The sequence below is a fragment of the Polyodon spathula genome, chromosome 4 (assembly GCF_017654505.1).
Source record: "Polyodon spathula isolate WHYD16114869_AA chromosome 4, ASM1765450v1, whole genome shotgun sequence".
Classification (NCBI taxonomy): Eukaryota; Metazoa; Chordata; class Actinopteri; order Acipenseriformes; family Polyodontidae; genus Polyodon; species Polyodon spathula.
In genome coordinates this window covers 12,049,189-12,065,810 of record NC_054537.1, presented here as the reverse complement: position 1 = coordinate 12,065,810, position 16,622 = coordinate 12,049,189, and the positions used below count along the sequence as shown (strand labels likewise).

The 16,622-nt window shown below is 40.1% G+C and overlaps 1 protein-coding gene across 1 annotated transcript in view; it reads right to left on the bottom strand.

Annotated features, from left to right (window-relative positions):
- The window catches only part of LOC121313796 (docking protein 6), a 130,253-nt gene that overhangs the window by 59,912 nt on the left and 53,719 nt on the right, over positions 1–16,622 (bottom strand). The window contains exon 2 of the mRNA XM_041246591.1: positions 16,344–16,451. Coding sequence (XP_041102525.1) covers positions 16,344–16,451 — 108 coding nt within the window. The remainder of the gene's footprint in view (positions 1–16,343; positions 16,452–16,622) is intronic.

The window sequence follows — 16,622 nt, the reverse complement described above, 5'->3', positions numbered from 1 at the left end:
TGCTATTTTGTAATCATTGGCAGCACTACAGCACCTATTAAAATAATGCAATATATTTAATGCATACCGTCAGTTCATGTCAAAAGAATGTAGCTTGACATTTAACAATAAAAAAATCGAATTTAATAGTATAGTTCACTCTAGAAACAAAACCACATATAACTTGTTACACTAATAGATTAAATCACAATTTATTCCAAGAATTGTCACGGCATGTTGTTCATTTACAAACCATGCTTCAGTTGTTTTTAAAATATGCTAAACACCTAAATAGATCAACAAATTGTCCTGGCTGTATACATTTTGTGGTCTAAGATAATTAAACAAATTGAAACTGTCAAGTAATTTCCCAGAGAAGAGAGCTAACTAAACCAATCCCATTTCCTCCAGAGCTGTAAGCTATTTGTCAGTTTCGTCGATCTGTTATTAACTTCAAGGTTGAAGGTTTTTTACGATTGGTGTTTTAAATCTTGTATAATACGCTGATGCTAAAGTATTTTCTGGCCCATTGTATATGTGGAGGTCTCATATTTTCAATAATTTGATAACAATTGGCTTTCATTTAAAGATAAAAGACAATCAAGTAATGAAGACATAGAGGTTATGTATGGAATCGTCATTGTGTACCGAGACTCATCCCAAGAATGAGCCACAGGGCTAAAAACATCCCGAAACACATAGCATTAAGGGGGTTGCTAGTGATCTCTAGATTGCTAAACTCTAATTATCATCAACCTCTTTTCAGACAAATTAAAAGCAAGGTCTCCAGAACTGAAAAGCTAGTGCATTAATCTAATGTGTCAACTTGCCCAGAGTAGCTGACTTTGGTTGGTTGTGCCAGTTTGTAACATCAATTCAATCCACTACCTTAAATACCACCACTGTTGCATGTTCTAAAGCAGAATCTACAACTGTACCATGAATCTGTTGCACAATAATGTGATCTATTGTAAGCATCGTCTTAACCAGAGCTGACACTCTACAGAAGTCAAACTCAGGTTTCAAGCTACAGCTGGCAGTATTTATTGTATTGTATATGACTGCTTGATATTTACTATTCAACCTCCAAATCTGTTACACAGCAAACCAACAGAGAAAAATAAGGAGTCTTTTGTACTTTACCAGAATTTTAAATGAGCATCAGCGTTGATGACGCAAAAAAAAACTACCAAAGCCATGACCTTGGTGTCCTCATAGCTAGTTATGGCCATGATTGTAAGGTATATATAGGGCTTCTGATTTTCGGTTTTAACTGATAAAAAATAACTAAACACCCTGGTGACAGGCTGCTGGCATGTGGGTGCATGCATTCACTGTTGAGTGACAGGCACGAGATTGAGATGGAGGTTGAAATTGATATGCCCTACAGGCGAACAGGATTTATTTATTATTATTTATTATTTGTTTATGAACTGCAGAGTCACATGCAACAATGTCTCACCTGAAAGTCAGAGATCAAGTGACTTGAGCAGTGTCACACAATGAGACAAGACAGGATTTGAACCAGGGACCTCATAGTTACAAGCCCTTTTTTTTTAGCCAGTGGACTACACAGCCTAACCCTAATCCTAAATAAAAGGTGCCGTGAAAATGGCGTGCGCTACTGGAGGACTCGCTTGTTAACCTCGCTATACTTCATGGGGATCTACCACCCCTGAACTAATCTTTAATTTATTAACACAAACTGACCCAGCTGTCGGCGGTTTTGGCTTCTTCTTTTGGCGCCAATCCCAGTTCACCATTGTGGCAATCAGGGGTATTTTGGTCTCTATGTCCAGGTAGCATGAACAGTTTCCAACCCATTGGCTTAGGCTTTGAAGCAGCTTCGAACTGTGGTCCAGATGCTTTTTTTAACATCGCACAACTTATCTGGGCCTGGCCCCAGCCAATCCGGACCTCCTGATCCGCTCAGCACTGGCGAGCCTAACTGCCCAATCGGTTGCCTAACAACTTGTCTCAGCTACACACACTTGCACAGGAACCAGCAACAGGGCCCCCTGTCACATATCCTCCCCCTCACAGCGACACCACCTGTCCGTTCGATATCTCCGGCTGGTTCCTCTTCATTTTGGAGATCAGCGGGTGGGTCACGACCAGAATGGACAGGGCGATCAGAGAGCAGGCTGGTGACTGGGCGGCTGCAGCTGCCTGCAGAGCCTCAGCGACAGTGCAGCAGCGTCTGCTTCATCAGGGGAAGCGAAACAGGAGTCTGGGCGAACAACCGTGTCTGCTAATGCTGCAACCTGGGACCCAGGCCAAGGGATGGGAAGTCCAGACACCAAGATCGGGTGTGCATACCATTGAAGCCTGAACCTCAATCCCTACTCCAATTTTAAATGTCACAAACACAAATATAAACTACAAAAAAAATATTATATTGTATTTGGAAACTCAACATACATTACAAAATACAATAACTAAAATAACTATTTTCCAGCACATACATGTGCTTCAATATGAAGTCGCATTGTGCATAAAAAAACAGTTTTAAGTCTAAGTCAACATGGGCTGCACATTAGTGGTAGCTTAGTTTAAATATAGCAACTGGTCGAATAAAATCATATTTTTTTAATGATGTACTGTAGGAGATATTAAGCAGGCTAATGTAAAGAATGCAGCAATCAAATGCAGTGCTGGAAACATATGTTTTATACACACATAGGCACACAGTTTCATGAAAATGACCATGGGCTTAAAATAAATCAATATTTAAGGATAAATCATAAGAACATAAGAACATAAGAAAGTTTACAAACGAGAGGAGGCCATTCGGCCCATCTTGCTCGTTTGGTTGTTAGTAGCTTATTGATCCCAAAATCTCATCAAGCAGCTTCTTGAAGGATCCCAGGGTGTCAGCTTCAACAACATTACTGGGGAGTTGATTCCAGACCCTCACAATTCTCTGTGTAAAAAAGTGTCTCCTATTTTCTGTTCTGAATGCCCCTTTTTCTAAACTCCATTTGTGACCCCTGGTCCTTGTTTCTTTTTTCAGGCTGAAAAAGTCCCTTGGGTCGACACTGTCAATACCTTTTAGAATTTTGAATGCTTGAATTAGGTCGCCACGTAGTCTTCTTTGTTCAAGACTGAACAGATTCAATTCTTTTAGCCTGTCTGCATATGACATGCCTTTTAAGCCCGGAATAATTCTGGTCGCTCTTCTTTGCACTCTTTCTAGAGCAGCAATATCTTTTTTATAGCGAGGTGACCAGAACTGCACACAATATTCAAGATGAGGTCTTACTAGTGCATTGTACAGTTTTAACATTACTTCCCTTGATTTAAATTCAACACTTTTCACAATGTATCCGAGCATCTTGTTAGCCTTTTTTATAGCTTCCCCACATTGTCTAGATGAACACATTTCTGAGTCAACAAAAACTCCTAGGTCTTTTTCATAGATTCCTTCTCCAATTTCAATATCTCCCATATGATTTTTATAATGTACATTTTTATTTCCTGCGTGCAGTACCTTACACTTTTCTCTATTAAATGTCATTTGCCATGTGTCTGCCCAGTTCTGAATCTTGTCTAGATCATTTTGAATGACCTTTGCTGCTGCAACAGTGTTTGCCACTCCTCCTACTTTTGTGTCGTCTGCAAATTTAACAAGTTTGCTTACTATACCAGAATCTAAATCATTAATGTAGATTAGGAATAGCAGAGGACCTAATACTGATCCCTGTGGTACACCGCTGGTTACCACACTCCATTCTGAGGTTTTTCCTCTAATCAGTACTTTCTGTTTTCTACATGTTAACCACTCCCTAATCCATGTACATGTGTTTCCTTGAATCCCAACTGCGTTCAGTTTGAGAATTAATCTTTTGTGCGGGACTTTGTCAAAAGCTTTCTGGAAATCTAAATAAACCATGTCATATGCTTTGCAATTATCCATTATCGATGTTGCATCCTCAAAAAAATCAAGCAAGTTAGTTAGGCACGATCTCCCTTTCCTAAAACCATGTTGACTGTCTCCCAGTACCCTGTTACCATATAGGTAATTTTCCATTTTGGATCTTATTATAGTTTCCATAAGTTTGCATATAATAGAAGTCAGGCTTACTGGTCTGTAGTTACCTGGTTCAGTTTTGTTTCCCTTTTTGTGGATCGGTATTACGTTTGCAATTTTCCAGTCTGTCGGTACCACCCCTGTGTCAAGAGACTGCTGCATGATCTTGGTTAGCGGTTTGTAAATTACTTCTTTCATTTCTTTGAGTACTACTGGGAGGATCTCATCCGGCCCAGGGGATTTGTTTATTTTAAGAGCTCCTAGTCCCTTTAACACTTCTGCCTCAGTTATGCTAAAGTTATTTAAAACTGGATAGGAACTGGATGACATGTGGGGCATGTTGTCAGTATCTTCCTTTGTAAAAACTTGTGAAAAGTAATCATTTAACATATTTGCTATTTTTTTTTCTTCCTCTACGATTTTGCCATTTGTATCTCTTAAACATTTAATCTCCTCTTTGAATGTTCTCTTGCTGTTGTAATATTGGAAAAACATTTTGGAATTGGTTTTAGCTCCCTTAGCAATGTTTATTTCTATTTCTCTCTTGGCCTTTCTAACTTCCTTTTTGGCTTTCGTTTGCAGTTCTGTGTACTCTTTCTGCGTACTTTCTTTTTGGTCCTTTTTTAATGCTCTGTAAAGTGCCTTTTTTCGCTGAATATTTTTTTTAATTGATCTATTAAACCATTTTGGCAATTTAGTTTTACATTTAGATTTGTCTACTTTAGGGATATAATTGTTTTGTGCCTCTAGTACTACATTTTTGAAGAACAACCATCCTTCTTCTGTGGGTGTTTTCTCTATTTTACTCCAATCTACTTCTGTTAGTCTCTGTTTCATACCTTCATAGTTTGCTTTTCTAAAATTGTAAACCTTAGCTTTAGTCATTTCTTTTGGGGATTTAAAAAACACTTCAAATGAGACCATGTTGTGGTCTGAGTTTGCCAGTGGTTCTCTGACCTCTGTTTTAGTTATTCTATCTTCGTTATTTGAAAAGACTAAATCAAGGCATGCCTCCCCTCTAGTGGGTGCCTTCACAAATTGTGTTAGGAAGCAGTCATTTGTCATTTCCACCATTTCTATTTCATCCTTCGCGCTACCCACCGGGTTTTCCCATTTTATTTGGGGGAAGTTGAAATCCCCCATTAGTATGGCTTCTCCTTTGCTACACACATTTCTAATGTCATTGTATAACAGATTATTGTGCTCACCGTCTGAATCTGGCGGTCTATAGCATGCTCCTATTATTATGCCTTTTTGAATTTTTGTCCGTTATTCTGACCCATATTGATTCGGTTTTATTTTCTTTGTCCAGGTTTAACACCTGGGCTTCAAGACTGTTTCTTATGTATAGCGCTACCCCTCCTCCTCTTCTGTCCTGCCTGTCTTTCCTATACAGTGTATACCCACAAATATTATATTCGTCCCCATCACTCTCAGACAACCACGTTTCTGTAACACCTATCACATCATAGTTACCTGTTAGTGCAGTAGCTTCAAGTTCTAAAATTTTGTTTCTGATACTTCTAGCATTTAGATAAATACATTTAATGGTTGTCTTACCTGAGTTGTTGTTCTTGTTTTGATGCGGTCTCCCTTCTGTTTTTTTGTTGATTTCTCCCCCCTTCCTTTCTAGTTTAAATGCTTCCGAACCTGCTCGAGGATCTTTTCTCCAAGTAGACTGGTTCCCTTGTTATTTAAGTGCAGTCCATCCCGTCTATACAGATAGTCCTCGTTGTAGAATGTGGTCCAATGATCAAGATAGGTGAAGCCTTCCCGTGTGCACCACGTCTTCAGCCATTCTTTTTGATTAATTATTTCCAGCTGTCCATATGGTCCTTTGCAAGGTGCGGGTAGTATACCAGAAAATACCACAGTTTTGGTTTTCTCTTTTAATTTCCTTCCTAGCTCTCTGAATTTGTTTTGCAGGGATTTTGGTCTGTCTCTTCCAATGTTGTTTGTACCGATGTGGACGACTACTACCGGGTCGTCTCCTGTTCGTTCTAGGAGCCTGTCCACGTTCTCAGTGATGTGCTTGACCGAGGCTCCCGGAAGGCAGCACACTGTTGTAGTAAGGGGGTCCAAACTGCGAATTGAACTTGCTGTGTTTCTCAATATGGAGTCCCCAACAATCATGACCTCCCTTCTTTTTGCTGTCTGGTCACCACTGTCAATAGGGTCCTGGATGTTGTTCCTTTCATTCTCTTGTTGTTGGTTCTGCTCATCAAAATTCTGAAGTGACTCAAATCTGTTGGTTGTTTTGATTTCTGGTGGTTGTGTTTGACGAAGTTTCTTTTTTTCCCTGCTTCTGCCTACCTGAACCCAGCTGTTCTGACCTTCTATCTCCCTGGTGGCTTTCAGTCTGTTAGGGGTGATGCAGACTTCCATGAATTGTGGGTGTGCCAGTTCCTCAAGATCCTGTTGCTGTCTCACTTCTTCCAGCTCCATTTCTAGCATACTTACTATGCAAATCCTGGATCGCACGGCACTTTACGCACACTTGGTTTAGCTCCGCTGGGTTTTCTCGGATTTCCCACATCAAGCAGGTGTCACAGATTACTGGCTTGAAGACCATGTTGAGGGTTTTTTTTTTTTTGAAGCTTAGTTTCTTCTGCAGCTGTCAACCTGCTTTCAAACTGCTTCGAAACTGCTCTGTACTTTTCCACGCCTGTACTTCTCCCACTCGCTGTCGCTGGGAAGACTGCCTCGTTTAACTGCGTTGTTCTGCTGTGCTGTTGGCTCCTCCCCTCGCCCGTGTCTCAAAACGGCGCTGAATTTGAATCAGCTGCTCCGAGTTTCAGCTTGTTTGTTATCAGAAAAACACACGCGGCTGTTTGACTTTGAGCTGCTGCTGTGTTTCCCCAATGTCCTCTGTTTTCTGATTAAAGCAATTCAAGATGCAATTTCTCCTTTCTGCTTCGAAACTGCTCTGTACTTTTCCACGCCTGTACTTCTCCCACTCGCTGTCGCTGGGAAGACTGCCTCGTTTAATTGCGTTGTTCTGCTGATCAATCATTTTAAAAGCAATACACCATTTCTACATCTCTACATCTCTACATCTCTCCCACAACTCACAACAATCTACTCTTCAAGTAAGCATGACCTGTGATTGTTGGATGTGAAAATGTAGATTTTTTGCAACCCTCAGAAGGTGGAAAGGGGTGCAAATGCACCCCCAAAATGTATCACATGCACTTTAAGAAAGACTACTCCCAATTCCTACTTTAGATAAGGACATTCTTTGCATCAAAATGAAGGTAATTGATTAACATTTAAATCACATGTAGAGATATCCAACAATCTTCAAAGAGTTATGAGATGTTCATTTTAAACATGTTGGAGTGCATTTGCTGGGGTAAAGGCAGATCCTCTTTGGTAAATGCGAGGTGCATTTAGAAACAAATTATTACACTGGCTAATTGGATTAGCTTGTTGTTTATTCATTATTCATTCAGGTTGACTGATTAAAAAATCAAATATGCAGCAAAATATATAACTAATTAAAAAACAGGAATACTGGTATGCTTAATCTGGCCCCATGAACATAGGGGATTGTATATTTTCTAGAAGATGTTTTCTTGACACTAATTTCTTTATTATTCTGTGTATTACATACTTGTCTTAAAACGGCTTGGAATTAGATTTCTAGTGACACTATTTACCATGTAGTTAATGCCAAGGCACTATTTTCTGTCTCTGCCTATGTTGAGAATTTGTACTCTTTAGAAATGCTAATATTGGCCTCCATCTATTCCTAATCAAAGGCCCTGGGAATGTTGTAAAACCTGGGAATCACAACTCACTCACTCCTGTGTCAAATTACAGCTTTACTGAGCCAAATTTCTTATTTTACACAGAAATAAAAAAAAATAGATTATTGCCTATAAGACTTAATTGTTCGTATTGTTACTATTAAAGTCAAAGAAAACTGAATTGGGGTTTTTTGTGAACAGAAAACAAAGGAATCCTGAGGCATACTGTTTGGGGAATGGCATCTCTGATGGAATACTGTAGTTTGTAATCATGAAGTAAAAGTAAAAAAACAATTGAGAAAATTGTACCATTGAACTTGACCTAGAGAATCATACAACACATCTTTGCAACTAATATAAAGTCAATACTGTATCTCTCTGTCTTTATCAGCAGGAATCCAAAAAGTCACTTTAAAATATTAAATCTTGGGTCACAAATCAAAATGAAGTTTTTTTTCCTTGAGGAGTTTCCATAGCATTGGATGTGCAGTTGACATTTTGAAAGGTTTATAAGATATAAGAAGCTGACGTTGCAGCACTGATGGCAGAATGGCAAATACTGCAGATATACTGATCAAATACTAATAGCAAATACTGCACATATACATACTGATCAAATACTAATGACAAATACTGCACATATACATACTGATCAAATACTAATGACAAATACTGCACATATACATACTGATCAAATACTAATGACAAATACTGCACATATACATACTGATCAAATACTAATGACAAATACTGCACATATACATACTGATCAAATACTAATGACAAATACTGCACATATACATACTGATCAAATACTAATGACAAAAATCTGACCAAATGAACAAATCAGGTAAGTTATTTCATTTATCTTAAGGCTTATGACAAATATGACTTTCATCACTCATCAATTCAACCTTGAGGTGAAATGTCCACATATTGTATGTATCAAGCACTTAATAATATCCTTACTGATTACAATGGGTGATGTCAGTTTACCACGATCGCCTACACCACAGCCACAGGCTATGCCTGCAACAATCTCTGCCAAACACAGCACACTGAGGACACACCTATACCACACAAATTGTTGGATAAAATGGAGGACTTAACAGACCAGGTGGCCAAGCTTTGTACAGACGTGGGAGGAGTTGAGCGAGTATAATATCGGCACAGCCCCTCTGAAGACTGAATGCAGGGCGACCTGCTGACCCTAACTATGCAGAGGGTGAATATGCACGTTCAAGAAGGCACTCTTATTATGCTTACCACACCCAACAGGGCAAGCATGTGACTGGTGGTTGAAGAGCTCCTAGAACTACCTGTAGTGCAGTAGACTACTTTTTCCAAATGTGTTATTCACTGTTAAAGAACACAGAGACATAACATGTGTCTGTTGCTTATTTAAGAACTACTGTATGTGTAAGAACACAGCCTCCCTGAAGCTATCCACACTGACCGGGGACAGCGCCTTGAGTCAGACCTGATCCAGCAGTTGTGCATTCTGGTGGTTAAATAGACCAAGACCTCACTATCTCCTCCTCAAGGGGATGGTATGGTTGAACGCTTTAATCAAACGCTGAAGGGCCAACTTGTGAACATTGCTACACACCAGAGGGAGTGAATTGGACAAGCACCGTGCATAAGTGCAGTTGGTGTCAGGGCAGGATTAACCCAACACTGGACCCTAGTCAAGCATACACTTGTGGGCTCCACGGTGCTGAACAAACAGCCACACACATATACATACACCCACCTCTATACACATTACAGCCTTTATAACTAGCCCTCCACCCTTTTACCACAGGTATAATTGTCAGTGTTATTATGAACGACTGAATGAATCTGACAGAAAATTAAACCGTAGCTAAATACATTTCAGAATAAAATTGGAAAAAACTGAAGCTTACGTTAAATCCTATAGCACAGCTTGACAAGGACTTTTCCTGATTTACTGAATAAAAAGGCAACAGTTCAAACAAACGAGGAACACCATATGAAGTTGAAAAAGGTAATATATAGAAGGAGCTCAAAGTTTTATTCAATAACGGTAGCTCAACAATAGTCCATGAAAATAAATAGTATAAAAACAAACATACCTGTGCTGTACATTGTTGTGTAGTCAAATACGTTACAGTTTACTGCATGCAAAAATCGTCAATGTTTCCTTGTTTTTTTGGGGTTTTTTTTGATCGGGTGGGTTTTGACTTGCTTCATTAAAGAAAATGTCCTTTTCTCAAAAGCAGAGAAATCGCCAATCTTTTGTCATACAAGTAAGTTCAGGTGTTCCCTATGGTAGATGCCTGTAACCTATAGAATTCTGTACCCTTAACGATTCCACCCCGAAACAGCTGCAGTTTTTCAAAGACCGCTGGGCGTGAACGCTTGATGTTTCTGACCAGTATTTATTTACATGTAATACAATGAAAGTGTGTTTTAAAAGAAAAAAAAAGTTGTATAAGTTTACTTTAAGCAAGGGTTTCATGTATTGAGAAACTCAGGGGGCTGCACGTACTGAATATCTAGAAAAGCAGTGGTGTTAAATGTGCTATTTTATTTTGCCACATAATTAGTTTTGTCTTGTTTACAATATTTGTTGCAAACTGCAGCAGAACTCTGTGGCAGTGCTTGAGAACGCAGCGGGGCTCGGGGCACAGAAATATTGCGTGTGTAAGTCCAGTGATCTTTTAAAAACTGCATCTGCACAAGAATGGAATAATGTGTGGGTACAGAATTCTATGGAGTAATGTTAGAGAAATCTGCATAACACCTGTCAGAAAAATTTGCTTCTGAGATACATGCCCCTGTCCGAAACTCAGTGAGTGAAGTTTTTCCAGTCAAATCTGTATATGTAAAAAACAAAACAACAACAACAACAAAACCGCCCCACCTCCCCCCCCCCCCCCCCCCCCCCCCCCCCCCCCCCCCCCCCGCTCGATTTCAGGTCTTAGGCACATGCCTAGTTTGCCTATGCGTTCAAGGGGCGGAGCTATGGCCCCTGATAGTGTTTATTGACAGAGTTAGTAAACATATACACATGGAGAGAGGGGTTCCGCCTCTTCAAGGCCCAACATTTACTTGATCGATAGACACGATAAACAGGAGGGGGGCCACCGTCTTTGAGGTGACCTGACATACGAGAGGGGCACCGTCTCTGAGGTTACCCGACATACGAAGAGGCTCGCGAACCGGAAAGAAAAACATGAATTAGTGTTGTTAATAGAAGGGGGGTTCTGTCGCTGAGGAGACCCGACAAACAGGAGAGGGGCCATCGTCTTTGAGGAGACCCGACAAACACGAGGGATGCCACCGCTTGGGGACCCTCACATAGAGGCATCAGACCTGAAAGAAGAATCCCAAAAGAAACATACATGCAGATGGAAGGGTTTGGCCGGGGGTCCCCTCTGACTCATGGAGAACCCTCCAGCTTAACAAAGGATTGGAGAAAGTGGAAGACCCCCCCCCCCCCCCCCCCCCCCACTCCCCGCTGACGCAACGTGAAGAAGAAAAAAGAGAGAACCGCCAATGCATAAGAAAGAAAAAGAAAACATTTAGATGAAAGAAAACAAACACTTAACGTGACAAAGGGGTTAGTAGACTATACCCTAATGACTATGTGAAGACCCTCTGCACAGTGGAAAGAAAAAAACCCTTTCTTTTAATTTTATTTCTTAGGGGAAATCTTTGGTGGCTCAGGCAGAAAGGTCGTCCCCAATCCGGACATACTAGCAATGGACTGATGTGCGGAGGATATTTCAGATGATGAAGAACGAATATATCAACTGCTGATCAAGTCCAGCACCCCATATTTTTAATTAAATGCTGGCAATAGAAGGAACTGTATATTCAGAACATCTCAAAAACCCGAAAAATGCAGATAGACATATGACTTCCATAGTTAAATCATCAAATGGAGAAAAACAGCCATGGCGCAGAATTGAAATCAAGTTACTGAGAAAGTCTATAGAAATAGGCAGGCGAGCAGAAGGAGGAGCCGGAGAGCACTTGGAAATTCCTCGTAAAAGGAACGAACCGCTGGAATTGATAATAGAGTTGGGGAATTGATGGACATCAAGCGAAATTGATGCTGAATTCCTGACAAATATAGTCTGATTGTAGCTGGTGCCAGATGTAGAGAGTCCTTTGCATGCACTATGAACACCATGATCCAGTCCTGGCTGAATGGAGTAGGATTAATCCTGCTTTGTAAATAAAAAGTTACATAACATGCCCATCCTGTAGAGTAAGAGGATCTGGTAGATGGGGCAAGTGCTGATGCCATGTAATCTTGAGCTGAATTAAGAAGTTTATTAATAGTTGGATTTAGTTGAAAATCAGCTGATTGAACTGTGGCGTTACTGCTGGATATTGCAGAGCTGTGGGCAGCAAACTGTGGAATTTGGAAATTAGCCGCCGCAGCAATTGCATGATAAGAGGGGAAGAGGAACGTCCTTTATTTATAATATGCACTGTTGTTGAATTATCACAGTAAAATAGTATTGATTTCATAGACCGGAGATGAACCCATAGCTGGGCAGCTGCTACTATTGGGTATCTCTCTAGCAGAGCTCTGGATTTTAGATGAGGAGATATGTTTTCGATTTCCTCAGGCCATGTACTGCAAAACCATTGATTGTTAAACAGACCTCCGAATCCCAGATGAGGCATGTGACAAAGTGCCCGCCCCTGTGTATATTACCTGTTATGTGTTGCGTGTGGTGTGTTTAAATGTTGGTGTATAGACATTGGTACACTGAATATAAACGGGTCTGTGTAACACGAGTGTTTAAAAATGTATATGTGTATTTAGGCACGAGGATTGCACTGCACTTCACGTGCAAGTAAAATGTAGTAATATGTGAGCACGGGGAATTGCACTTTATTAATTCACATGCTGGGATTCAAGTGAGTAATTAATTGGTAATTGAATCCCAGCACAACAGTATATATAGATGCACGTTGTCACATATTCGTTGTTGGGTGTTCGGTGAGTGGAGAACGGGAGAGAGAGGGTAGGAGAATTCGATATTTCAATTGCTATTACATGCTGGTGGGACCAGCACGATACTTGTTTATTTAAAACTCACCTTATTTCTTTGTGTGTCTAGCTGCTCACCGCTTTTGTTAAGTATTAGTTCATTTTTGTTTGTCTGTTTTATTTTGGCTACCAGTGCCGTGTCCTGTTTCTGTTTTCGTATTTAAACCTTTTATTTACAATAAACCGGCGAAAGCAAGCATCTTCATCATTTCACATCATCTATCTTTGTGTTCACTCCTTTTCCTGGGTCTGACGCCGCCCACTTTGGCCGTCTCTGTGACAAGGCATCAGTAAATAAAGCCATATCGTGTGGAGCTGAAATGAAATCATCGTAAAACACAGAGAGACCGTTCCAGTGCTGAATAAGCGCAGACCACATTTTAATGTCTTTCCTAGCTTCTGAGGAGATAGTTAGAGTCCAGATTGGAGTCCAGATTTTTTGCTGTTGATGCCAGCGCTAGCAGTCGAGATATAAACGTCCTCCCCTGTGGAATGATACGTATTGCAAAGTTAAAGTAACCTAGCAATGAAAGCAGTGCCCGTTTTTTAATTGTTTTACTGATCTGAAAATCCTCAATGAGCAAATGAATATGGCTAAGTTTAGACTCAGACAGGCTGGCTTCAAACTTTTCTGTATCTAGAATGATTCCAAGGAATTCCAAAGAATGAAGGGGACCGATTGATTTCTCTTCTGAAAGCGGAACGCCAACTTCAGAAAATAAGCTTTTAAGATTGGAAATCGCTTCTGCTGGTGCATCTGAAGGAGGAGAAATTACTAAAAATCATCCAGCAAGTGGAGCAAGAATGGGACATGATAGACATTAAGAAGAATCTTGCATAATGCTTCCGACAGGGTATCAAATATCTTCGGGCTGCTGTTGCAGCCGAAAGTCAATTGGGTGGCAAAATAAAACTTCCCTTCCCAGCATATACCAAACAGGTGACGGAGAGGCGGATGGATTGGCATTACTTTAAATGTGTCTGATATATCTGCTTTTGCTAACCAGGAACCACGACCTGCTAATGTAATTGAATGTATTGCGTCTGCAATAGTGATGTAATGCAGGGAAAATTGATCTTGGGGAATTAATGAGTTCATGCTGCTGGTGCTTGACCCCTGTGGTGCTGATAAATCAATAATGAGACGCTTTTTTCCCTGACATTTTCCTCGTGGCAATGCCGATAGGATTAATTCTATATACTGGAAAAGGAGGAGCTAAAAATGGACCGACTATAAGTCCTTTTATAATTTCTTTTTCAATGAGAGATTGCACTAATTGTGGTTCTTGAGTCACTGAATAAAGATTTTTGCTTTTGAACGAGGAAGAAGGAATTTGAGTCAGACTGGTTGATAAACCATTTTTTAATCCGTCGATCGGGTAATTAATTAAATTACTGTCGGGATGATTCTGTAATTTACTTGATAATGCCGGGATGTTTATAGGAGTAAAGACTGTGAGCATCGGGGAAAGTCACTTGCGTTTTAAAGGGCAGATTGTATTAGCGTGAGCGTCTCCGCAATTGCTGCACATGTGGATAAAATTGCATTGCCTATTCGAACAGAAGCCAGCATTGAAATTGTTGCAGATTTGTCTTCCTCCTGAAAATCTAATACTGCGCCCGTATTTGTCTTTCCTTGTGGATTGATCGAGGGGAGCTGAAGAATGTATAGGATTAGGTACTGAAGATCTGTATGAATTAGTGGCGAAACCGGGTGCTGAAATTAGGGCTGGACCAGAAGAAGCTGTAGGCGTCGCTGCAGTATTTGATGCTGGAATTAAAGACAGCGCTGTAGATTTCCCTGTTCCATATTAGACACCCTTTTATCTAGATCCAACAGTTTACAACTGACCGAAGATAGAGTATCGGCAAAAGGCTGCATAAATGATTTTATCTCGTTAAATAGTTGCGAATGTTGGATTTCAATGGCTGGCTGTTGGTTAGCGATGCTAGTTGTGGGGGTGATTTGATCCGGAATAGACTGCCTGCTGTCTGTTTTAGGACGCTGAATGGCTGGGCGTGGCTGATTATGTTTTTTTTTTTTTTTTTTTCGGAGGAAAGACTGGTTCTGCTGAGATTGAATCGCAATAGAGAATAAAAAGAGACTCTCTATCACTCCCTGCTGGAATCGCATTACCATTTTTAAGGAGGGTTTTTTATCAATTTATTCATGGGCCAGTCCTTCCAAAACAATCGATCCGGAGGGGCGTCCTGAGGCCGTAGTCGCTTGGATCGGCTCCGATTCGATGTTTGAGTGGCAGGAACGGTAGGAACATTTGAACTGGAACCTGGACGAGAGCCTGATCGGGAGCCTGATCAGATGTAACTGAAATACCAGAAGGGCAGAAAAAACGGAGACTGGATGGACCCTGGATTGAAGCTGGAGGAGAATGATCTGGTAATGACAGAAAATCCTGGGAATCCTCTGAATCTGATGACGACTGCTGTAAGTATTCCATTATTGAGGTATACGAAAGTTGATGGGTCTTGAAATCGCTTAGGTTTATGCCAAAACGAAAAAACACAAGACAGCTAGGTAGAGGTGACTAATGTTTAAATAAGGTAGATTTAATTGATGACAGGGGATGATAGGTTGTTGGTGCCTAGCTCCGCCCCCTGAACCCCACTTATAGGTTAACATTTAATCCGGCTCAAGTTGGCATACAAAACCAACGTTCACAGCAGTACTAAATATATACGTTGATTTTTCTGATAAACATTAGGGAGGTTTAACTTCCAGTACGCTGGTTGACCAACAGTGCAAACCCAGCATCCACTGCTATCTCCTGAACACCTGCTGCCTTTATTACCAATCTGCAGAACAAGCCAGCCTGACAAAACTGTCACAAAGCCAATCAATCACGTCTAAAGAAATATAAAGACCAGAAATTCCAGATATTGGCTTCTCAGGGGAAAGTATAATAACAATAATACTAATGAATGAATGTAACATGTTAACGTATTTGTGTATCTAGCATGCCGCTTTAATTTATGCTTTAACAAACAAATCAAACTTATTTGGTTTTATCTCAGGGCACTGACAGATAACACAGAGCCTAAGTGTGGTTGAGTTGAGGAAATGTTTCCACACAGTGTTTCTTGGCAGGGTTCCTCTTGAGCACACTAAGCAATATATTATAATGTGCTTTATTCTTAAAGTCTCCTGTGGACTTAATTTGGGTATCCTTCATTCTAAATGCTCTGACTCTGAATTATCCAAAAGGATAGATTCAGAAGCCCCAGCGACATACATACAGTAAGCAAAATTAGGATGAAAACATCAGTGAAACTGCCTTATAAATTATGGATTTTCATTTTATTTTTACATTTATTTAACATAAATAAAGTGTGTCTGGAGGAAAAATAAAATTCACTCCTTGTTTCATCCAGAGTGCATGTGGACATGCTTCATATATATATATATATATATATATATATATATATATATATATATATATATATATATATATAATAACTTGGAAGAAGAATTTCAGTTTGGTACCTCTCCATTTAAGAGGAAAACTTCAGTTACACAATGCATGCCACACACCTTGTGAAAGTTTCTGAAGTATGCTGCCTTCTCGTCTGGAAATTTCTCTAACCGCCGTGGACCTTTACTGGATGCCTTCTTAAACACCAACCAGCAACGTCTGAAAATCTGTCAATGGAATGAAAAAATGCCATTAGAGATGTTTCAGCATGGTCATCAGAACTGTAATGAAATAAAAAGGAAAGAGCAATATGCATTACAACATTGTAAAATCCAGTGAGTTTCTACGTATTGGTCCCTGATATATAAAGGATTAATTTTCTCAGTGAAAGTTCTGGC